This window comes from Crinia signifera, chromosome 2 (genome assembly GCF_055691185.1).
Source record: "Crinia signifera chromosome 2, ASM5569118v1, whole genome shotgun sequence".
Lineage (NCBI taxonomy): Eukaryota > Metazoa > Chordata > Amphibia > Anura > Myobatrachidae > Crinia > Crinia signifera.
In genome coordinates, this window is record NC_139218.1 from 151120054 (window position 1) to 151144809 (window position 24756).

At 46.2% G+C, this 24756-nt stretch overlaps 2 protein-coding genes across 2 annotated transcripts in view; one reads left to right on the plus strand and one right to left on the minus strand.

Moving 5' to 3' along the window:
- The window catches only part of NUDT3 (nudix hydrolase 3), a 39930-nt gene extending 27485 nt beyond the window's left edge, over nucleotides 1-12445 (minus strand). The window contains exon 1 of the mRNA XM_083173118.1: nucleotides 11951-12445. Coding sequence (XP_083029244.1) covers nucleotides 11951-12049 — 99 coding nt within the window. The 5' untranslated portion in view covers nucleotides 12050-12445. The remainder of the gene's footprint in view (nucleotides 1-11950) is intronic.
- Nucleotides 11746-23577, plus strand: LOC146058451 (uncharacterized). The gene is made up of 5 exons (XM_083170733.1): nucleotides 11746-12222; nucleotides 22165-22206; nucleotides 22491-22595; nucleotides 22991-23077; nucleotides 23471-23577. Exons 2-5 carry the CDS (start codon nucleotides 22176-22178, stop codon nucleotides 23575-23577), a joined length of 330 nt encoding a protein of 109 aa, XP_083026859.1. The 5' UTR covers nucleotides 11746-12222; nucleotides 22165-22175.
- Nucleotides 23578-24756: the final 1179 nt, after the last annotated feature.

Here is a 24756-nt window from a genome sequence, read left to right on the forward strand (position 1 = left end):
AGGAGGAGTAGTATACAGCAAGGAATCGTGCCCTTCTGTGTCTAGACACTGGTTGTGTATTATCTCCAGGATTTCCGCTAACACCAGTAGGATTAATGCCGCTGCTTCCTCCACCTTTGTCAGTGCTGGGCAGATGACTGCTGATGTCTGAGGGCAGCATGGGAAGCTCCCAGTGGATTGCTGGTCAGGCATATGACACAACATGGTTTGTCTCCATGGCAATGGGTCTTCGCCAGCCATCAAAAGACCTTTTCATTGTCCGCCATTACCAATATTATTTTCAATTACCCCCAACTGGTCTGCAGAGTACCTCCAGGGGTACTAGTACCCCAGGTTGGGAACCACTGATATAGTGGAACAGAAGTGTACACAGGAGCAGAGCACATGGTATAGGGGCACAGAATGTATAAGGGGTACATAGGGTCATTTTGAACATATGAGCTGTAGAGCCCTTTTTTACATATTTGGAGGGACTGCCTAAAACTCAAATAACTATGTATAATAGTTAATTAACTATGTAGAATATTAGCTAAAATGTCAAAAAATAAATAAATCTTATCATCTATCATCTGGAAATTTCTGATGGTCGGAAAAAGGCCAATTTCACAGATCAAAGGCAGCATTGAATAGGTGTGCGCCAATATTTCTGCTTGTCCGGAATAACGGCGCACACACAGAATAACCCCCTTAAGGTACATGCTCTCAGGAACATTTGTAAGATTTGGCATGTATGGCCTATTGACAACCTACAGTTGGCTGGTAATGTAATATATTATCACCTGCAGGAAGCCACTCACTATGAGCCCTAGCCAACTTTAATAGCCTACTGCCGATGCAGTCCATAGTAGCACATAGTAGAGTCTTGTGCACAGTCCCCACTGACAGTTTTTCTATTGAGCAGGTGCCTGGACCCAACTGGCAGCAGCTGTCAGTGCCCTTTCCGGGCACAACTAGTTGTAGCAGCAGCACCAATCATACAAGAAGATAGAAGCCACAGATGAGCCAGTCCTTTGTACCCATTTGAATATCCCCAGCATTTGCAGCTGTGCGCACAGTGTGAAATCCATCCGTAATCGCTCACCATCGAATGGATTTTCCGTTTGCAGCCGTCAAGGCTAGACTTGCCCATAGACATTACAATTATAGTATACAATATCATATCTTAGGTTTGCGATGAGATGAGATCTAGTACAAAAAGTATGTGCAACGTGTATGGGCACCTTAACTCCCCCACAAACGGCTGCACGCACTGTCTTTGTTCACAGGGGAACCCTGCGCATGCACAGTGGCTACAGTGTACATATGCAGCCGTTCGGTAATTGCTCAGGCTGCATGAATAAGGCCTTTATTTCCTTAAACATATTCTGAAAAAGGTGGTCACTTTCTTATTGTTTGACAAATGACATACTTTTATTTCAGTAATGTCAGTGACACATACTATTAGTCACAAGTCTCTGATCTTGTAACTTAAAAAATACATAAAAAAAAAAATATGAGTCTTATCATACAACTCTATTGCCTATAGTGCATCACTGCTTCAATGTTTATTCATTATACCAGTCTCCAAGACTTCTCCATCTCCTATAGAACTCAGTCCTTCATAAAGTCACTTCCCCCCAATCTACATATCTATATTGTGTGTGCGCGGATGTGCCTGTAATGGCATATGAAATGCTATGTTACAGTGTTTTCCTGGAAACACTGGCAGTCATAGGGCCTGATTCAGAGGCCAGCGCAGAACTGCGGAAATCACTAATTGTCGATTTCCACGCTTATGTGCAAGCCCTGAAATGCTTTCAAAATATGTCAATTCTTGGTCAAACTCCCACACATGGGGCCTGATTCAGACCTGTTAGTAGGGCTGCAATTTTTGCAGATAAACAAAACCATGCTGCACTGCAGGTGGGGCAAATGTAGTATGTGCAGAGAGAGTTGGATTTGGGTGGGGTGTGTTCAAACTGAACTGTAAATTACAGTGTGAGAATAAAGCAGCCAGTATTTATCCTGCACAGAAACAAAACAACTCCCCCAAATCTAAAGGGGCATACATATGGGGTGATTTGAACCCCATTCCTAAGCGATCTGACTAGATTGCTTAGAATTGAAGCACGGGATGTTCTGTGTGTATTGCTCCGGGGGACGGCGATGCACGGTCCCACATCTTGCCATCACCTGCAGAGATAGACTGTGCTTGCATGGTCTATCCTGCTACATGGCTAGGTTTTGCTTATAAACAATAGGCAAACCCCCCTCAGCACACATCAGGGGTGATTCAGATTGATGGGCTCCCATGTGAATTCGCATGGGAGCGCAATGTTTTTAATCTGCACAATGCGAGCGGCCACGGCGAGTGTTCGTCGGGCGCTCTCACAGAACAGTGCGGGCGGAGAAGCAAGCCTATGGGAATGGCCAGCATTTCATGGGCGTTCCCGTGAAAATGCTGCGCATTCTCATGCTAATGCCCCGATGACACGGGTGCTGGGGGCAGGCAGCTGACATCCAGTGATGCCAGCTGCCCACCCTGTCCTCTCACAGGACACACGCAAAACGAATACACCGGAGCGTGTCATAACCTCCGTACACACAATATATTGCTCAGTGTCCTGTTTTCATCAGCGACCAGAGATGGTCGCTGATGAAAGGAGACACTGCCTGGGGAAGCCACATGGGGAAAGAGCTGCTGCCGGGAGAAGCCAGACCAAAGGGCTGGTCATGGGACTGCGCTCTTGGCATCAGATGGGGATATGGTTGCTCAGCGACCATATCCCCGGCGATAATGGATAAAGTGCACCGTGTATGGGGTTTTGATTTTGCATGGACGACGACCATCAAATGATGTGGGTGTCACCCCATAGGCTGCAAATAAAGGTTTATGCAAAACATCCATTAAGGATGAGGGCAAAATCACCCTGCGAAGGGGGGCGGGAGGCAGAGCAAGCAGGCAGGTGGGCTAAATAAAGACACGCATCGCTGTGTGTCAACAAGAATAAGGTTCATCATGTGTGCCGCGATGTGTGCTGAGTGACCTGTGCTCAAGCCAGCTCAGCACAGCTCCCTGTCACCCGGTGTGTAAGCTCGTTCAGCACAGCTCCCTGTCACCCAGTGTGTAAGCTCGCTCAGCACAGCTCCCTGTCAACCGGTGTGTAAGCTCGCTCAGCATAGCTCCCCGTCACCCGGTGTGTAGTGTACAGGGCTTCTATGCACATGTTACATTATCCGCACCTGCAGTTCAGCATGGATTTGTGCTTCTGCTAAATTTGCAGCCTTGCTGAGAGGTTTAAAGCAGGCCCACCGTTACATTTACATCACTCCCATAACGCAAACTGGTAGAAAATTACCCCAAAAGACTTAAAGCTGTCCTTGCAACAAAAGCCAGGTACTCGTCTGCAGTCTATCAGTTTGCACTAAAAATATGGTATGCAATAATCTATGTAAAGCTGGGTACACATTCATCAACCATGAACGAGATCATTACCCATTTTTCTCTTGAACTCCCTGGACAAATGATACAGTACACACACACTGAATTATATTGTTCAGTAGCAACATCCAGGAGAATACGGTCAATGACAAGATAGTCAGAATAATATTTCCATTGCAAAAGATATGATTAACACCAATGCAAATAAGGAAACTTGAGCTCTAACACATATATTGTTCAGTAGAGCAGTAAATTATAGAGTAGATACACAGCCTGCCGCCGCTGCCCCACAGCCCACACCCACACTGCTAGGTGCGAACGGGACAGCGAACAAGCAGTGCGCCATGCCTGCTCGCACCAAGATGCTGCAAATGCACATAAATGCTTATGCCCATTCGCTTAACATCGATCCCACGTGCGAACGCGTGGGGAGCGAGCAAATCAGAATAACCTCCTAAATGTGCAAAAACATCTACATGTAGAGTTGTGTGCCCTATAGTTACACAAGGTTCGGTACTCATTATAATCAGTGTGCACTTGCACCAAAAGATATGCCTGTAAATGGGATACCGTCATTGGGTCACCAGCATGTTGGTCGACAGTCACTAGGTCGACTGTGACTGGTAGCCTAATGATCCATAGCCCTGTAAACTGCGTATAACACTTCTACTAACTGCACAGACTGCAGTTCTATCAACATTACCTCACTGCACATTGCACCCTTCAGATGCCATTACAATGCTTATGACTCTTCATTGTCCATACTTGCATATACTTTGTTTAAAAGTATACACAGCATAAAAAAAACCACACACGATGCACACTGCAAACCTCCATTTTTCCCTTAAGGCCCATACATACTTGCCGACTTTCAGCTGAAAATCGCCCAAAACAGCCGTTTTGAGCAATTTTCAGCTGAAAGTCACCCAGTGTGTATGCCACATAGACAGCCGACTAGCGATGATGTGTGGTACCGCATCATCGCCAGCAAAGTGCGCTGTCTGCTGGTTTTACAAGCACATCTAGCGATGATGGCTGGTTTTTCAGTTGTGTGGCCGCTGGGCTGAATGATGATAACCTTTTAGCCCAGCAGACCACTCCGCCCCAAATTACTCAACCCGGCTGTGCGTGTCACAGTCTCCAGCGCTGCACTCACTGATGACTGTCTTGCTCCCCCGCCTACCCGTATACCCCACCCTCGTCAGAAAGATCTGGCTGACTTCACGCCTAAACCCTGCTCCACTGTATGGAGCATACACTGGCCACCAATGTGATTTCTAATGCAGGAATATATACATTTCTGGCACATGCTAGCAATGTATATATTACTAGCACCACTGGCCACCAATGATATTTCTAATGCAGTAATATATACATTGCTGGCACATGCCAGCAATGTATACATTACTGCCACCACTGGCCACCAATGCATATTAATTATTTGATTATGGCGGTAACATATACATGGCTGGCAAAGGCCAGCCATGAATAGATTACCGCCACCACTGGCCACCAATGTATGTTTAATTAATGCTGCTTTCAGACCGCATAACTGGCTTTGACCCTGTATTTGAAAAGGTTTCCAAAAACGGGTCTGCCAGGTAAAACCCCTTTCACACCGCATCTCTTAAACGGTATATTACCGTTTAAATGCCGTTTTTTTTACCTGGCAGACCCGTTTTTGGAAACTTTCCAAATACAGGGTGAAAGCCAGTGTGGTCTTGGCAGCCCCGCCCCCCATACCTGGACAGCCAGCGGAGTATGGTCCTTGGTTTCTGTTCCCCCATTGTCTGGCTGTGTATTGTCCACTGTGTGCATGCGCTACTGCTGCTGTCTCCTCGCCATCCTCTGCTGCCAGCCAGGCTGTCACTATGCGCTCATAGAGTGCGGTCTGGGAAGGGAGGGGGGAGACTGTAGTATATCAGCACCGCAACAAGAGCAGCAGCAGGACAGCACTATGTGATTGCAATCCCTGCCTCTGAGCTGCAGCTCTGCGCTCGGAGGATGTGTGCGGGGTGGGTAGGGAGGAAGGGGAGAGAATGCCTCTCTCCCCCGTGCATTTCTAATGAGCAGGTCATTAAATATGCATGCAGCGGGACCACTATTGGCTGGGTCCTAAATACTGTTTCAGACCCGATTTTGGTGCCAAAATACTGGGTCTGAAACGGGTAGGACCCTCCATTTTAACAGTTTAGCAAAAACTGCTTTTTTTTAAAACGGTACATCGGTTCTGCACCTTTCAGACCGCACATATAACCGTTTTGAAACGGTTAATAAACTGCAAAATACCGGTTATAAAGTGCAGTCTGAAAGGGGCATTAGAGTTACCACCCTTCCGGGATTACTCTGGACACTCCGTTAATTATATCAGGAGTCTGGACGGTATTCTCGGACTTTAGAATGTCTAGGAACAGGCAGAGCCCAGCAGCGGCACCACACTCTCCACACCCGCTGAAGCAGAGATCTGCATTACAGTGTGTGGCATTATGTGTAATGGTCATTATGGTATGTGGCGTAATGGGCATCCCGATGTGTGGCATAATGGATTTCTCCCTACATGCACAGCTGCAAATAAAATCGTAGCCGTGCACATGGGCAGAATTTCCCCCGGGCGGTGCAGCGTTTACCTTATCGCTGGGCTCTGAATATACACAGCCCAGCAATCAGTTCTAAATCAGGCCCCCAGAACAGAAATGCCATGAATAAAATGTCCCCTGCTCCCACCATTGGAATTCAAAGCCAGCCCATTATGTAAATAGCATTTTATATGATTTTCAGCAGTCTTTTGCTCTTTGGGAAAAAAGCTCAGTGTGTGCGCACTACTTTGGTGACAGATATATCTATCAGAGATTTTGTCAGTCTTTTGAAATGAAAATCTCCTAGTGTGTATGGTCCTTAAGATGTTTGCTAAATCTGAATTAAAATACAGATGGGTCTTGTCCCATCTTTGCAGGGGATGGCGCTGGCGTCGCCAGCCGCCATCCCCCGCCAGCGCCATGGCGACGGTGAGAAGCGGACGCGCGCGCACGAGAGGCGCGCGCGTCCCCTTCCGACGGCGCTTCGATGCGTTCCCCCGGGTCCCCGCCGGCTTGCCGGCGGTAACCCGGGGTCCCCGCCGCCTGCCCGCACCCCCCACTAACCCCCCTAGCCCTGTCCGTCTCCCTGAGGCGGAGACGGACAGGGTTTCCGTCGCGCTAGCGACGGAGACTGAGACGCGCGTGCGCGTGAGACGCACGCGCGTCTCAGTCTCCTCGCTGGCGAGGCTGCTGGCGGGTCGCCAGCGCGTACGTTCTGGCGACCCGCCAGCAAGGATGGCAAAAGACCCATCTGTATGCTCCACACATGTAACGGTTTGTATAAAATAATTATAATATATTACCTATACTACAAATATATTTGGATATTAAACCGTAAAGTGTTTATATAGTCATAAATACAATTAAATTAATCACTTGATTTGCATAAACAATTTATTAAGCAACAAATCATCACCTAGTAATTATATACACACATGCCAGTTACTATTATCCTACTTGTGGAAGTGAAGAGCAGCAGTTCCTGAAACATGCTGGTTCTTATTTGACACAAGTATCAGCTGTTCATGCACATCACTCACAGCTACAGATGAATATTGCCAGTTAAAGTTCCCCTGACTGATATCAAAAATATTAAAATATTTTTTAAAGACCAATATTAGTTTTACACTTACAAATAGTTTTTTTTTATATGTATATTTTTGCTTTTAATGTTACTCTATAAACATCTTTATTTCCTCCAACTTTCATCAGTTCCTGATAATAAAAAAAAAAAACTTTTTTCCTTGAGGTGCTTACACATGGCGAGATAATGGCTATGAACAATTTTGACTATGCAATTTCCCCTTGAAAAGCATGGAGACAGTTTTGACAGTGTGCGATTTGGCCTATGGCCAAATACACTGCATGCGACATAGTATAAATTGCCTTCCCTGCACAGGCTATTTTTACCTGCATTACTGACCTCACAGGTCCACCCATCGGTATGCAGTACAAACACTGTGCAATTTTTCTTAAGATTTTGACTCTATAGTCAAAAATGTAGGACAATATCACACTGTGTGTATGCATCTTCAGGGGGTATCCAATTACATGCAAAGAAATATTGGAAGCAAAAAACTAGAGTTTCACGATAGATAGAGAATATATATATATATATATATATATATATATAATTTTTTTTTTTTCATTAGAGTCACACTCCTGAGGAAATCCTGCCTGATGGCAATTGGATGAAACGCGGGAGGGGACTCTGTACTTATTATCAGCAGAAATTGCATATCTGACCTAAATGTCCTGATGGTGCATATTTGGCATAGCGCGGTCGGTGCGGAGCGTTCACCCTCACTTCCTGACTTTTTTTTTCTTTATGTGAGGAAACGCCGCTGATAGGCTGACAGAATCGCCCATCAGAGGAATGGATTGAGCGGCCTGTCAGCGCGGCGGGGGGTGGGATGTGGGTGGAAGAGCTGATACGCCGCAGTGTGTACTGTAGGCTCTTCCAGCTACATCCCACACCCGCCGCGCTGACAGGCTGCCCGCCGCGCTGACAGGCTGTCCACCTCTGCTGACACGCGGGGAATCACTGCGCGCCACACGGGTGCTGGAGGCCCCGAACAGTGGTGCTTCTGGACAGAACACTGACCTCAACCAACGGATGGCAACGGTGAGTGTAACTTACAGCACAGTTTCTGCTGGGGCATTACAGTATGTGCGGTTTTGCTGGGGGCATTATGTGCACTTCTGCTGGGGGCATTATCTGTGTTATACTGCTGGGGGCATTATCTGTGTTATACTGCTGGGGGCATTATCTGTGTTATACTGCTGGGGGCATTATCTGTGTTATACTGCTGGGGGCATTATCTGTGTTATACTGCTGGGGGCATTATCTGTGTTATACTGCTGGGGGCATTATCTGTGTTATACTGCTGGGGGCATTATCTGTGTTATACTGCTGGGGGCATTATCTGTGTTATACTGCTGGGGGCATTATCTGTGTTATACTGCTGGGGGCATTATCTGTGTTATACTGCTGGGGGCATTATCTGTGTTATACTGCTGGGGGCATTATGTGTGTTATACTGCTGGGGGCATTATGTGTGTTATACTGCTGGGGGCATTATGTGTGTTATACTGCTGGGGGCATTATGTGTGTTATACTGCTGGGGGCATTATGTGTGTTATACTGCTGGGGGCATTATGTGTGTTATACTGCTGGGGGCATTATGTGTGTTATACTGCTGGGGGCATTATGTGGGGTATACTGCTGGGGGCATTATGTGGGGTATACTGCTGGGGGCATTATGTGGGGTATACTGCTGGGGGCATTATGTGTGTTATACTGCTGGGGGCATTATGTGTGTTATACTGCTGGGGGCATTATGTGGGGTATACTGCTGGGGGCATTATGTGGGGTATACTGCTGGGGGCATTATGTGGGGTATACTGCTGGGGGCATTATGTGGGGTATACTGCTGGGGGCATTATGTGGGGTATACTGCTGGGGGCATTATGTGGGGTATACTGCTGGGGGCATTATGTGGGGTATACTGCTGGGGGCATTATGTGGGGTATACTGCTGGGGGCATTATGTGGGGTATACTGCTGGGGGCATTATGTGGGGTATACTGCTGGGGGCATTATGTGGGGTATACTGCTGGGGGTCATTTACTACTTACTAATTGTATGCTGATTTAAATAAAAAACTATAAAATTTCACTTTATTTTGTATTTTTTATTTAGCATATTTTGACGCTTTTCATGCATATTTTAAGTATTTTTCATGCATATTTGCATGCATATTTCGAGCTTTTTATGTTGCATATAATCCTGTCTCTAGTGATGAATGACGGACTGCAGCTATTCACCAGATAAGCATATGTTTTTTTATACACTGTACGGGCAACTCTTGTCATTTTGAGCAGTATAATAAAATAGTTTTTAGCAATATTACACTAGTCTACTCTTATCTCTTCCCTGCATATATGGCTGTCTGAGGATAAGATCTTGGACAGAGGATCAAGGTTTCCTGATATCCAATGGCATTGTGTGAATGAGCTCATAATATAGTGGTTAAAAAACACCTAGAACGGTACATTGTAACTATTGGGGTGTTTCTTTTCACTGAAGGTGAAGGGATCTGTGATTTGAATATCAAAATACTGCACTAGGAGGCACCCATCTCATCCTTTTTTTCAGAGAAATGTTGTGTGTGTATAATATATATATATATATATATATATATATATATATATATATATATATATACATACATACATACATACACACATACACACACACACACACACACACACACATATACACACATATTTCAGTGATCTGCCAAGATCACTTTGAAATGAAGCATGGATTGCTCTGTGTGTATGCCCTCCAGTGATGCGCTGTCACAGGCATCGCCAGCAGGGAAAGACAGTACATGCACAGTCTTTCCTGCTAAGATCGTGGGGTTTTGCCTATAAGTTTAAATCACAATCAAAAACGATCTTGCTCTGTGTGTGTGTACAGCGCTTCATTTTGGAAGAAATACATTTGTAAAAGAGGCACAAAAAATTCCTAGTGTGCGCAAGCACACATGGCCAATCAAGTTGATTCTATTCTATGATGAATGTCTGAGATAGAGTCAGAAATTATGTGAGAAAAATATTTAGCTCATAATTTTTCACTTAATGAACAGACCCCTATATAATTTAAAAAGAGGACCATATGTAACTGGCCATACACCTAAGGATGTGTTGTCCAATCTGGCTGGTTGGAATAGAAATCTGGTAATTATGGGAGCAAATGTCAGAGTCATTCAGATATACCAGATTTTTTATTACAGCCAGCCAGATTGGACAGTGTATGGATGTTTTAGGGCAGGGATGGGGACCCTCGGCCCCCGTAGCCGGTCTGAGTGGCCCACCCACCCGGCTGCTTTGCCGGGAGTCAAGTACAGGGAAAAGCTCATGAGAATGTTGCGAGATTCCTCTTAATCAGCAGCAGCCAGAGACTTTGAAGATAGGGTTTTGTGTGGTTATACTCGAGTGCGCCCTTCCCAGCAGCCCAAATCCGGACTCCCCAGATGTGTGAATAAATTTTGTATTTTTTACCACCATAAGGGTAAAAACAATTATTCTTCCACCTAAGCGCCTTCTATAATAAAACTCCCAATACCTGTATTTTTCAGCAGCCGGAGACTGTTCGTCCTATTCAGTGGCAGCCACCGGAGCATGTGACGGCGGCAGCAAGACAATTTGTAAGAGACATTTTTACATATGGCCCCTGAAGGATTTTTTTCCCACACAAACGGCCCTTGGCACAAAAAAGGTTCCTCACCCCTGTTTTAGGGCAATACCCTGTCCACCTGATGGTCGTGTCTGGAAATCTGGCATATTAAGCATGTTAATAAAGCCTGACCCTGGTGGGGGATCTCAAAATGTTGACTTCAACGATGATTCATCGAATCATCGATCATGGCTGGTTAAATAGTGAATAGACCCCATGGGCACCTACAAGCCATTGTTGCAAAAAAAAAAAAAAGGTATTTCTTAAGGAGCCCATACACGCTCCGATCCCGCCGCTGCGATGTGTGCTTTGAGGTGCGCACTCCCACGGCACCTCATCACACAGTACAAAAAGTATGTGCTGCACATACTTTTTATACTTGCTTTTCATTACATCGCATGCACAAGGCATGCAATGCGATGTGATGGATGTTATTTCAGCCCAGAACGCACGCCGGGATCGGTGTATGGGCTCCTTTACACAATCACTTTACTTTCAGAAACAGATTTAACCCTTTGAGTGCCAAGCAAATGTCAACATTTTCCAAGGAAACATTTTTATTCATCGTAATGACCTGTTATCAAGGTTGGACTGGCACACAGCGTAAACCCCCAGTGGGCCCCGCTGCCTGAGGGCCCTGCTCTAGAGTTCAGTTTCCAGCCAGTGCAGTTGAATTATATATTATACATATAATCTCACAGTGCACATGACTAGGATATATTCTCTACAGTGTATTACCGTTATTCATCTGGTAAATTACACAGTACCCATATAAAGCTATCGACTGCTTCTGTAATCCTTAACAGGGTGAATAGAGCAGTTATCTTTGATGCTGAAAAAGGTGGCCCCGCTGACACCTGCTCACATTTGACACAAAGGTTTGCATAGTGCAATGTGCGGCATAGACCGGCCTCTATAGAAGACAATAGAGCTCGATGGGGAGGGCAAACAAATATCACAATTCATACGAATCACAGCAGACACATAGGACACAGGAGCCGGACACTTGGCCCACAGTCAAGTCAGCCGGTAGCACAGCGTCCACCGTGGTACCACAGACACATCCACGGAAATGCCGCACTCTTAACAATGCGCTAAGGGACTACACTAGCCTCTATAACCCGCAATAAAACGCATCTCTTCGCCCCCAATTGCACACGGCTCGTATACACCCGCTCCGCACACGCAGGGAAGAATGGAAAATACACACTTCATCCTCGGCTCCGCTCCGGAAGCACACACACGCAGCCCGCTTCTTGTACCCGTCCCGGTCATACGTCCGGGTCTGGCCACTCTTCAGCTTCATCATCCTAGTTCTTCTCCGTCACTTCCGCTCCCGGTACCGATAGCTGTGGCCGCTATCCCGGCGGCGGGGCTGGCTACGTAAGTGGCGCAGACTTTGTCTGTGAATACGGACGCGCGCGGATCATCCCTAACCCTACGCACGTTTATGTGTTACGCTGCTGCCTCCGCTGGAGTCGGGTACGGACTCACTTGAGTGATGGTGAGCGGCAGCGGCGGCTGCTAGGTAGTGTACGCGGGATATGTAATTGGACTGGACCCCGAATACCCCCTGCCTTTTAGGGCTGCCTAAAGGCACTATTCTGTGTCCCCGGCCGCTGCACCTACAAAAAAGCAGAACGTGTGTTATGCGGCTGCCATTGTGCCTAGGGGGTGAGCGGGAAGGCAATATGTATGGTTTTTGATGATTTGTGTGTAGAACAAGAAATAAGCCGGTATGTACTGTTACACCGCAGCCTGTGGCTGTCTCCCCCAATGATATAGGAGGGATCCATAGCCGCCCTGCTGCCTGCTTGCGCACACAGTCACACACACACTTACAAGACATGCGCCTTGTACGCTCTGCAAATCCCACAGCTCTGATCCTGCATGACAGGCGCCGGGTAGGGAAGTCTCAAGTCATCACAATACATAATAGCCGGCATCCTGTTATTCTGCTATATGCATTGCAAACCACCTGTGTGTGATGATTTCCTAATCTAAATAACGCTAAACTATCTTTGTATAAGTAGAATCAAAGCCAGAATCTGACAGACCCGGAATGCCGGACCGGATAGACTCCATGAATCTCTGTAATTCCAGAGTGTGAAAGCTATCACAGGCACCCCCCGGGATGGGACACTACAAGCGCCAGAATGCAGAGTTTGATGTCCGGTCCGGTGTATTGTCCAGTTCTAGTTTTTACTTATACCCCTTTTACACCAAGGAATAACCCAGGTTGGACCCAGGTCAGCATTGGTCTTAAAGGGGTCAACCCAGGTCCAGTAACACTGGTCTCCTACCCAGGTCCTGACCAGGGTTGAACACTGGTTGGACCTGGGTCGTGGGCGGTGTAAATGGTCCCAACCCAGGTTGGGACATCTGGGTAGTGCTGAAAGGATACCAGAAGTGCTGGACGCCTTTCCACAGTGCACTGCAGTGGCAAAAGACAGCAGTCAGGAAGGATACGGGCAGTGCACACAGAAATCATAATTGGATGCAGTATCATTTATATTATTTTATTTTATTTTTTTTGAGGGGGGGGCGGGAGCACATGGGAGATTCGGTCTGCGGCTGCAGGGGAAGGGGCTGGGGAGAGCACATGGGAGATGCTGCACTTTTATACCGCTATGTATGCTTGAGCAATGAATAAAACTTTTTGAAAAATATTTTGGTACTTGTGAGTTATCTGGACGCCCGATTTTTTGATTGTATGCCTTAAGTTAAGGCATACAATCAGATGCGATGCGATGCGATATCGCATCGCATCGCATGCGACCATCGGATGCGATGACCCGATTTTTCCATAGGAATCAATGTTAAAATGATTCCTATGGAAAAAGGGGTCCTTTTCATACCCCTACTATCCAAGTGGGCATGGAGTTGGATATAAACCTGTGGCGAGCGTAGCGAGCCACCGAGCCCGAAGCGTGGCGAGGGGACGGTATTCCGTGTCCCCTCGCGGGGCTCGCTACGCTCGCCACGCTTCGGGCTCGGTGGCTCGCTACGCTCGCCACAGGTTTATATCCAACTCCATGCCCACTTGGATAGTAGGGGTATGAAAAGGACCCCTTTTTCCCATTGAATTCCATGTTAAAATGGACTCAGTCCATTTTAACATTGATTCCTATGGAAAAATCGGGTCATCGCATCGCATCCGATGGTCGCATGCGATGCGATGCGATGTGCCCGATCCGACCCGATTTTGAAATCGGGCGTCCGGATAACTCACAAGTACCAATATTTTACTAAATAAACAAACCAACATTTTTCAAAGCTAACTTGTCATGTCTTTTAATTTTTATTTTAAATCATTGAGGGAAGATTTCTCAGGGTGTGCAGATTTATCTAGGGCAGTGAGAGTGACCTTATCCAATGAAGGGTTCTTACTGTCCTAGGCCCATGATACTGGTTGTGAACCCCTGCCATCACTCCTTCCAATAAGGTGATGGGTACTTATGTAATATCTGGGCTCCCGTTTTTTTTTATGAGACCGTGTCCGCTCGCCACACTATATAAAATCAACTCCATGCATAGTTGGATAGTAGGGGTATGAAAAAATGGGGTGCATTTAACATGGGAGTCCAGATAATACATAAGTACCAGGTGATGCTATCCTCTGCTCATTAGTTCTCTAATCAGCAGGGTTAAGGGTACATTTTCTAAGATGGAAGTTATATTGAAGATAGAATGTTGCCTATAGTGACAAATTAAATTCTTCTTGGACACAAAAAGATTTAGGATTGACCCAGCGCTTGAATGAATATTGATTGCAGGTGATCTAATGGACTGCACCCTTAAAGAGCCAGACACTTATTATTTCACCCACACGTACTCCTAGCAGTTTCTTTGGGCAGTATTCAATGACAAAGTTCTCCGTGCATGGAGAGCGTTTTATTTCGCTCTCCATGCACTCTCCGTGTTTTAGCGGAGATTCTCCCTGTTCCGGAGCCTCCTGCTCCCACTATTCAATGTATTTAAGACTCGCCGCGAGTCTTAACCCCTGCAGCGGACGAGCGTCCGCGGCAGGGAGCTTTCAGGGAGCCGGGGACGGAAGCAGCCAGAGAGATTAAAGTCTCCCTGGCTGCTCCAGAGGAATGTGGTGGGGAGGGGGGCTCCCCAGGACCCAGGCAGCACAGGCTGCCCCCCCCCTATAGCCAGCGGGGGACCCAGTATTCACTGCACCCGATCGTGCATATTAACGATCAGGTGCAGTGAATATATGAATATCTAATGAGCGGCTCGAGCGCTCCGGCCCCCTGCTGGCTGCACTGTGTAAAAAAAAAAATATATATATATTTTTTTTAAATTAAATATATATTCATGTGCTATAAGCACATGAATAAAAATAACATGCCCCTTAACAGAAAAAAAAAACCTGATTTTTTTACACCAAAATTAAAAAAAAAAAACCTTTTAGTTTAAAAGTTCACATTCCAGCTCCCCATCAAAAGATGGAGAATTGCTACACGGAGAGACACGGAGAAAATCACTTAGAAAGACGGAAAATATTTCACATTGAATAGGGTTGCTCGCTTTTGGAGAGCAAAATGCTCCGTCCAAGGCGAACAAAGCACAAATTCTCCATAAAACACGGAGAATTTTTCTCATTGAATACTGCCCTTTATATCAATATAATCAGGGCTATTTTTCAGCAGGCTCCAGCAGGAACTGAGGCCATTATTCTAGTTCACTCTTTCTGACAAAATATTTCTTAGATGGACAAAACCATGTGCACTGCAGGTGAGGCAGGTGTTACTTGCGCAGAGATAATTATATTTGGGTGGGGTTTTACACCTGCCTTACCTGCAGTGCACATGGTTTTGTCCATCTAAGAAATATTTTGTCAGAAAGAGTGAACTAGAATAAGGGCCTCAGTTCCTGCTGGAGCCTACTGAAAAATAGCCCTGCATATAATGTTAACTGGTCATCACATAAGAAAGAGACTTACTTAAGGATTCTGACCCGCGTTCATGTAAAGGTATCTTTTATTGTAGAATCACTCAATCGACATGATAAAACATGAGTCATAGAGACTTACTTTAGGTTTCTCACCCGCATGCACGTAATGGTTTCTTTAAAGCCCTGTACACACGGGAGAAAATATAGCTCAGTGTCCCGTTTGCATCAGCGACCAGAGATGATCGCTGATGAAAAAGAAACTGTCGGGGGAGCCCGGCATTTGAAATCAGCTGGTCGCAGCCAAAGCTTGAGAAAGGGGCTTGACCCCGAAACATTGCTGTATGTCTTATTAAACCACCAGTTAGTTTCACCTTTATACATGTCTCCGAATGCCACTTCCTGTGTCATATATATATATATATATATATATATATATATATATATATATTCAAATATGATATACTGTATACATGTTTCAAAAAGTTTCTGCATGCGGCAAAGTACTGTAGGCTCCACCTCTCTGCATTCAACATGATTGTAGAAGAAGAAAAAGATTTTATTCAGGCAACATCACATACACAACCAGTTATTTCTGATGATGTCTAAATAAAATGTTTGTGAGAAGAAACCACATACCAAGATTAAACCTACCTGGAATACGATAATATAACAAAGCCATAAAGCATGGGATCTAGATTTATCAGAAAAATGGTGTCAAAAATAATATAACTTATTTTCATAAATCATTGGAAAACACCAGAGTAATCAGTTAAATAACACAGACATGACCACACATGAATAAGAACAACAGCTTAAAGTCCAAACTAAAATCATACCAAGGTGTGGCCCCATATCGAAACGGTGAACATTGTTCTTTCTATAATTGCAGTCTAGTGTAAATCCCTCCTTATCATCTTTCTATTCTTATTACACATTTCTATAAATAATTGCAGATCAGGCACTTTAACCAGCAATGTAACTTTTCTAGTGTATATCCACAGTTTGCCCTGTATCTAGAACTAGTAGTAAACATCATCATAACAAATGATGACTTGAAACTTATGACTTGAAAGGAGAGGCCAAACAACAAAGACACTGGATACGGAGGTATTGGCATGAAAAGAAAAATTCACGATTTCACAAGCCTTTGTTCCTGATGATCAATGTCACCTCCCAATTGCTGTTGCCTACTATTAAGCATCTCCCCCTCTTTCTCTGCCTCACACACCCTTACCCCTATAATAAAAACGATAGTTCCCACACCATACTTGCCTACTGAGCCATGTGCTGCCTTCTGGAAGGTTAGCCATGTCTCCGACATCCTTGAAAGTGAGAGGTCCTGGGAAGCCGATAATGTTATGAAAACTTAGGAACTGGGGTATAGAAGAAGGGCAGCAGGTGCTCTGGAATGATGAGTGAATATTTGGCTGTAACCAAAGGAAGTTTGTTCGCAGAAGAGTTGGGGCCTTATTTTGGTTCATTCTTTCTGACAAAATCCTTCTTAGATGGACAAAACCATGTGCACTGCAGGGGGGGCAGATGTAACATGTGCAGAGAGAATTAGATTTGGGTGAGTAATTTTGTTTCTGTGCAGGGAAAATACTGAGTGCTTTATTTTTACACTGCAATATAGATCTCACTTTGAAGTAAAACCCTACCCAAATCTAATTCTCTCTGCACATGTTACATCTGCCCCACCTGCAGTGCACATGGTTTTGCCCATCTAAGAAGGATTTTGTCAGAAAGAATGAACCAAAATAAGGCCCTTGGAGAGGAGTCCAATAATGAATGTCTGCAGGCAGCAATGAAGTATGGTGGAGGGTTCTTGCAAGTTTTGGTGCTGCATTTCAGCAAATGGAGTTGGAGATTTGGACAAGATGAATGCTGTCCTCAATGCTGAGAAATACAGGCAGGTACTGTACTTATCCACGTGCAGTACCATCAAGGGGGCGTCTGATTGGTTCCAAATTTATTCTGCAGCAGGACAACAACCCCAAGCATATAGCCAATGTCATTACCAAGATCTTTAGCATAAAGAATAAGTAGGAGCCCAGCATTTCCTCCTACTTTATTTCTTAATCCTGTAAACCCCATGGACTGATGTGAGCCTGGTGTCATTTTAGTGGCCGGAAATGCTAAAGCTGGCCATACATCAGAAAGATCGATCTTAAGATCGATTGCACTCATGATTGTGTACAATTTCCCTTGAAATCCCCAGCAGTCCTTGGTGGTTTTTGGACACACAATCTACACACAATCCATCATACAATCAGTCATACAATCCATCTGCTGCATGATTTTGTACACAAGATGTGCACACAATCTGCATACAATCCATCATACAATCAGTCATACAATCCATCTTATGATTGATTGTATGATTGTGTACACAAGATGTGCACACAATCTGCATACAATCCATCTTACAATCAATTGAGATTGTATGATTGGGTACAATATCTTTCTGATGTATGGCCAGCTTTACAGTGGTGCGCCAAGAACGTGTGTATGGCCAGCTTTGCTTCCCTGTATTGAGACACTGAAGCATCCTGCTTCTGCCTGCTGGATGCTGCCTCATTATCTCTGGCAGCTATCTGCTACCTTGTACTAACTGCAATCCATTATGGGGAAGATTTTCACATTGCTGCTACAGCTAAGTTGTGACATTTTGCCTGCACTGCACCTCTAGCCTCAGTATGATGCCCTAGGTGAGATACTGGCCAGTGCCATTTGTGCACGCACACAAGAATATATTGTGGCCTCACCAAATTGGTGAGGACTAGTGACATTGAGCGACTGGCTCTCGATTATGCTGCATGCACAGATGTCTGAGGCTGTCGCTGATGATCCATGGGAGCGCATATCAACAGCAACATAGAGCATACACAATATGAACATTTTAATGTTCAGACCAGGCAGAATCATTCAAAATGCCGTCTAGTTAGTGTAAACCAGGCATTCCCAACCACGGTCCTAATGGCACACCAACAGTACAGGTTTTAGTGATATCCAGGCTTGAGCACAGGTGACTTAATTAGTACCTGAGTGATTCTGATTAATCCATCTGTGCTGAAGCCTGGATATCACTAAAACCTGCAATGTTGGTGTGCCTTGAGGACCGTGGTTGGGAATGCCTGGTGTATACTCAGCTTTCGTGTGCATTGAGGTCCAAGGTAGGGAATCCTTGGATGAGACCAGGGGTAGCCAACTCCTACCAACAGTTAACTTGTGATTCTGCAAGGAGACCTGGAAAATGTTAAGTAATAATCTCGACCTGTGGATCTTTTGTATTTTGCCAGTGAGTAAAGAGTGCACCTGCTAGGTGGTCTTGAAAACATTACAACTATTGGTAGCTCGAGGACCAGAGTTGGCTACCACTGGATTAGACACTATGGGTGAAAATTACTAAAATGGGAATAAGACAAACTTTATTCTTAATAGGGCGTGACCACGGAACGTAGGGAGTAGGACGTGCGCGTTGCTCTCTCCCGCTCTATGATGTAAAGCAGGCATCCTGAGTACTTCTCCCTACCCCTGATATTGGCGAATACATGCCTGGAAAGTGAAGGCGGCAGGAGTTAATTCCCCGAAAGATCGAGCCGGTTCATAGCGACGCCGCTTGGAGACTGCAGCAAAGCCCCACGAGACTAGAGAGCCCGGCGCAGCCTGGTGACGCACGTGTGGACGAGTCAGGCGGGCGCGGCGTGCAGGCAGCCACGCCAGCCGGCAGAAAGCATACTCCGGAGAAAGGGAGGCTGGGGCGCGAAATACCCTCCGGTGGGTAAGCCGGACTACATCAGTGCCGTAGAGGGAGACCCTGAGTGCCTGAATGGAGCTCCCGGCGCAGAGTGCAGACGCCTGAGCAGTCGAGCTGAGGAGACGAGGGGTGCAGGAAGCCTTTGTGACCTGAATTGCGGACCCGGCAGGCGGGACCTCGACCAGCAGAAGTTGGAGAAGAGAGCTAAGGGGGTCGTGAGAGGACCCAGAGACGGAGACCAAGTGCCCGGCGGGGAAAGGAGGTGACAGAGTCCAGTGGCGAGGCTCCGGAACATTGGAGGAGAGGCAGCTATCGGGTAATCAAGCGGGTGAGCCTGCAAACGAAGGTACAGATGGCGCGGGTCTTATTATTGCCGCCTATGGCGATGTTTCCGACACACGCCATGGCGCATACATGTAGCGAATCGCCGTGGCGCTTCACGACGAGTGCAATATCACAGACCAACCACCAGATGTCACTTTTAAAAACCTCATTTGCGCATGCGTAAGATTTGTGCTTCAGCGCGTGCATGATGCGCAGGAATTACATGAACTTTATTATACGATGAGCACCTCTCTAATGCCGCTGGCACGAGCGTGATCCAGTCTCTTCAGCCGAGAGTGCATCATGCTGATGCGGACAGAGAGTGTCGTACATGTACGTCATGGCCGGGAGGTACTTCCCGACACATGACGTACATGTACGTCATGGCTTCTAACTGTCACTGCGTCTATAGACGCAGTGACAGTTAGGAGATGTAGCCGCACAGACGCTAATGCGTAACATCAAACACCGTACTGTAGTTCTAAAGGTTGTACGACACGGACGCTATGCGTCTCAGCATACAGTACAGTATTGTTCTAAAGGCGGTCACAATATTGGAAACTTGGTCACAATATGGTTTTGCAGCATTACATTCACAGTATTGTGCGGTAAGTTACTGATGGGTAGATTTACAGTATGAAGCGGTGATAAGGGAGGAGAAGTGGAAAATGCCGTCCAATCAGCTCCTGACTGTTAAGCTACAGGCTGGGTGTAGAATCAGTCATGGTAGTATAGTAGTCATTACACTGTACAGTTCTTGGCTGTAGTGTAGTGGTTATCTGCATGGTGTTTCACGCCGGAGACCCGTGTTCGATTACGGCGTTAAACCTTTAATATTATAGTATCAAATTTTACAGTTTTAACTAAGATATAATTATTGACAATATACTGTGTGATTAAAATATAATTATTTATATTTACAGTATAGTATTACATTTTACAGTATATTGTATAAGTAATGTATTACAGTATATAAAAACTACTGATAAACTACTGATAAACTACTGTACCCACTACTCAGCGGCGGGCGCACAGAATGGGACGCTGTTCCGCACAGGACGCACGGCGCATAGGACGCACGGCGCATAGGACGCACGGCGCACACGCTATTGCAGTATACTGTAGGCGCCATTATCAGTATCGCTAGTACTGTACCTGGACCTGTTCAGTATGTCGGACACTGGCAGAGTCAGGAGGGCAAGGCCCTTTGGCAGAGGGGAGCTCCTCACCCTGGTGGCTTGGCGGGACAGGCTCCTGGTCTCTAATCGGGAGATTGTGGAGGCCTACCAGGGGGCCCGTCAAGCCATCAGGGTGAGGTTCCATAGAGACAGGCCAGTTAGGAGCCTCCAGAGGAGATGGTCCGACCTGGTCCGTCGGGACCCTCAACTGCTGGACTCCCTCAGGCAAAGTAAGTACTGTACATACCTGTACAATGTTGAGTGCTATTGTATACAGTATTTTTTTACTTGTTGCCATGGGGGATTTTACAGTATACTGTACCTGTATTTTTTTTTAATGTGCTGATTGCTGTACAACTGTTCAGGTAGATTTTACAGAACTTGCTATTAGAATTAGAATTTAGAATTAGGGGGTGCGTCATTCTCCACCTGAAGGGTGTGTCTACAGTACTTCCATACAGTACACTACTGTACTGTACATGGAGATACTGTATTGTGTGTGGGGGGGGCGCTGACCTGGACAGAGAGGTTTTTTGGACCGGGTCTGAGAGCGCCAGAGTCAGCTGTTCAGCAGTGGTATTGATACAGATTTGGGGGGAGCAGTATTAGACAGGTCCTTCTGAGCATTGTTCCGCTCTCCAACTCCAGGGCCTGGACCCCACTTCTTACATTCCCATTCCTGCAGCCACCAGACCTGGTTTCCAGCCCATGGTTGGGGTGATGTCAACATGTTAACCCCCGGAATCCATGGCAGATCATGTACTGTACAGTAAATTCTTTGCAATGAGCATGTTAATCCCTTCCAGAGTGTGCAACACCTGGAAGACCAGGTTCATCCCATGGCAACGAGCATGTTAACCCCCTAATATGCAATGAGCATTATAGTGTGTGTAGTAATGGGTAATGGACATTATGGAATGTGGTAAAATACTGTACATACTGTACTGTAATACAGTAGGTACTGTACAGTATTTTGGTGTACAGTATGGCATAATGTGTAGGACTAATGAGAGAGAGATGGAGATTGCTGCTACAGTACTGTGCAGTATTTCAGGGAGTCTCCTGCTGAAGAGGGAAGGCAACTACTGTACAGTACATGCTTGTTGCCATGGGTGATTTCCTACAGCATTGGTTTTCATGACATACTGTACAGTACTGTACAGTAAATTGTGGGCCCTTACAAACTTTTGATATGGGGCCTACAAATACTGTATCTGCAGTAATTACAGTATGCCTTACGCACTGTATTTCTTATTTTTCCAGGTATCAGCAGGATGACGCTGCGGGAGAGACAGCACCGCCACTGTAAGTACAGTACAGTATACTGTATACAGTACAGAGCGGAACATTGCATATTGACTTTCAAACATGTGGGATACTGTACAGGACCACAGCATTTCATCCCTCCTGGAATGGGTCATTTTGGCAGGTACTGTACTGTACTGTACTGTTATGTACTGCACAGTACAGTATGTACTGTAGTGTTGATACAGTACCTTAACACATTGTACTTTATAGTACAGTATGTTCGTGTTAGAGAATATACAGTACTGTACAGCACAGTAGTTTTTTTGTGTGCTTTTCCGCAGTCCCAGTGGATGTCGCAGCTCCAGAAGGCCTCCCTGCCGCCACCCAGGAGGAGAGGGCCACCTCTGCCCCCACCCAGCTGGAGGAGGAGTCTCTGAGCGCGGTGGGTAAGTATTGTACAGTATAACACCAGGGCTCTCACCATCTGTACCGGAAAAGTATTTTTGAACAGGCTCCAGCATGTACTGAGGCCCTTGTTCTTCTTCACTCTCTGACAAAATCCTTCTTGGATGGACAAACCCATGTGCACTGCAGGTGAGGCAGGTGTTACTGGACTTGCGCAGAGAGAATTACAGTATGTACTGTACAGTAGATTTGGGTGTGTCATTTTGCACTGCCTCGCCTGCTGTGCACATGGGTTTGTCCATCTACTGTGGGGAGGATTTTGTCAGAGAGTGAAGCAGAGTAAGGGCATCAGTTCCTGCTGGAGCCTGTTCAAAAATACCCCTGCTTGCACGATACAGCCTCTTTATTTTGTCCTTTTTTTTTTTGACATTTGCAGCTCCAGAAAGCCTCCCTGCCGCCACCCAGGAGGAGAGGGCCACCTCTGCCCCCACCCAGCTGGAGGAGGAGTCTCTGAGCGCGGTTGGTAAGTATTGTACAGTATAACACCAGGGCTCTCACCATCTGTACCGGAAAAGTATTTTTGAACAGGCTCCAGCATGTACTGAGGCCCTTGTTCTTCTTCACTCTCTGACAAAATCCTTCTTGGATGGACAAACCCATGTGCACTGCAGGTGAGGCAGGTGTTACTAGACTTGCGCAGAGAGAATTACAGTATGTACTGTACAGTAGATTTGGGTGTGTCATTTTGCACTGCCTCGCCTGCTGTGCACATGGGTTTGTCCATCTACTGTGGGGAGGATTTTGTCAGAGAGTGAAGCAGAGTAAGGGCATCAGTTCCTGCTGGAGCCTGTTCAAAAATACCCCTGCTTGCACGATACAGCCTCTTTATTTTGTCCTTTTTTTTTTACATTTGCAGCTCCAGAAAGCCTCCCTGCCGCCACCCAGGAGGAGAGGGCCACCTCTGCCCCCACCCAGCTGGAGGAGGAGTCTCTGAGCGCGGTTGGTAAGTATTGTACAGTATAACACCAGGGCTCTCACCATCTGTACCGGAAAAGTATTTTTGAACAGGCTCCAGCATGTACTGAGGCCCTTGTTCTTCTTCACTCTCTGACAAAATCCTTCTTGGATGGACAAACCCATGTGCACTGCAGGTGAGGCAGGTGTTACTGGACTTGCGCAGAGAGAATTACAGTATGTACTGTACAGTAGATTTGGGTGTGTCATTTTGCACTGCCTCGCCTGCTGTGCACATGGGTTTGTCCATCTACTGTGGGGAGGATTTTGTCAGAGAGTGAAGCAGAGTAAGGGCATCAGTTCCTGCTGGAGCCTGTTCAAAAATACCCCTGCTTGCACGATACAGCCTCTTTATTTTGTCCTTTTTTTTTTTTACATTTGCAGCTCCAGAAAGCCTCCCTGCCGCCACCCAGGAGGAGAGGGCCACCTCTGCCCCCACCCAGCTGGAGGAGGAGTCTCTGAGCGCGGTTGGTAAGTATTGTACAGTATAACACCAGGGCTCTCACCATCTGTACCGGAAAAGTATTTTTGAACAGGCTCCAGCATGTACTGAGGCCCTTGTTCTTCTTCACTCTCTGACAAAATCCTTCTTGGATGGACAAACCCATGTGCACTGCAGGTGAGGCAGGTGTTACTGGACTTGCGCAGAGAGAATTACAGTATGTACTGTACAGTAGATTTGGGTGTGTCATTTTGCACTGCCTCGCCTGCTGTGCACATGGGTTTGTCCATCTACTGTGGGGAGGATTTTGTCAGAGAGTGAAGCAGAGTAAGGGCATCAGTTCCTGCTGGAGCCTGTTCAAAAATACCCCTGCTTGCACGATACAGCCTCTTTATTTTGTCCTTTTTTTTTTTTACATTTGCAGCTCCAGAAAGCCTCCCTGCCGCCACCCAGGAGGAGAGGGCCACCTCTGCCCCCACCCAGCTGGAGGAGGAGTCTCTGAGCGCGGTTGGTAAGTATTGTACAGTATAACACCAGGGCTCTCACCATCTGTACCGGAAAAGTATTTTTGAACAGGCTCCAGCATGTACTGAGGCCCTTGTTCTTCTTCACTCTCTGACAAAATCCTTCTTGGATGGACAAACCCATGTGCACTGCAGGTGAGGCAGGTGTTACTGGACTTGCGCAGAGAGAATTACAGTATGTACTGTACAGTCGATTTGGGTGTGTCATTTTGCACTGCCTCG

Coding starts and splice junctions, on each gene's coding strand:
- LOC146058451 (XM_083170733.1), top strand. CDS start 22,176: ATGACGCTGCGGGAGAGACAGCACCGCCACT. Junction 22,596..22,990: donor GGAGTCTCTGAGCGCGGTGG/GTAAGTATTGTA, acceptor TGACATTTGCAG/CTCCAGAAAGCCTCCCTGCC. Junction 23,078..23,470: donor GGAGTCTCTGAGCGCGGTTG/GTAAGTATTGTA, acceptor TTACATTTGCAG/CTCCAGAAAGCCTCCCTGCC.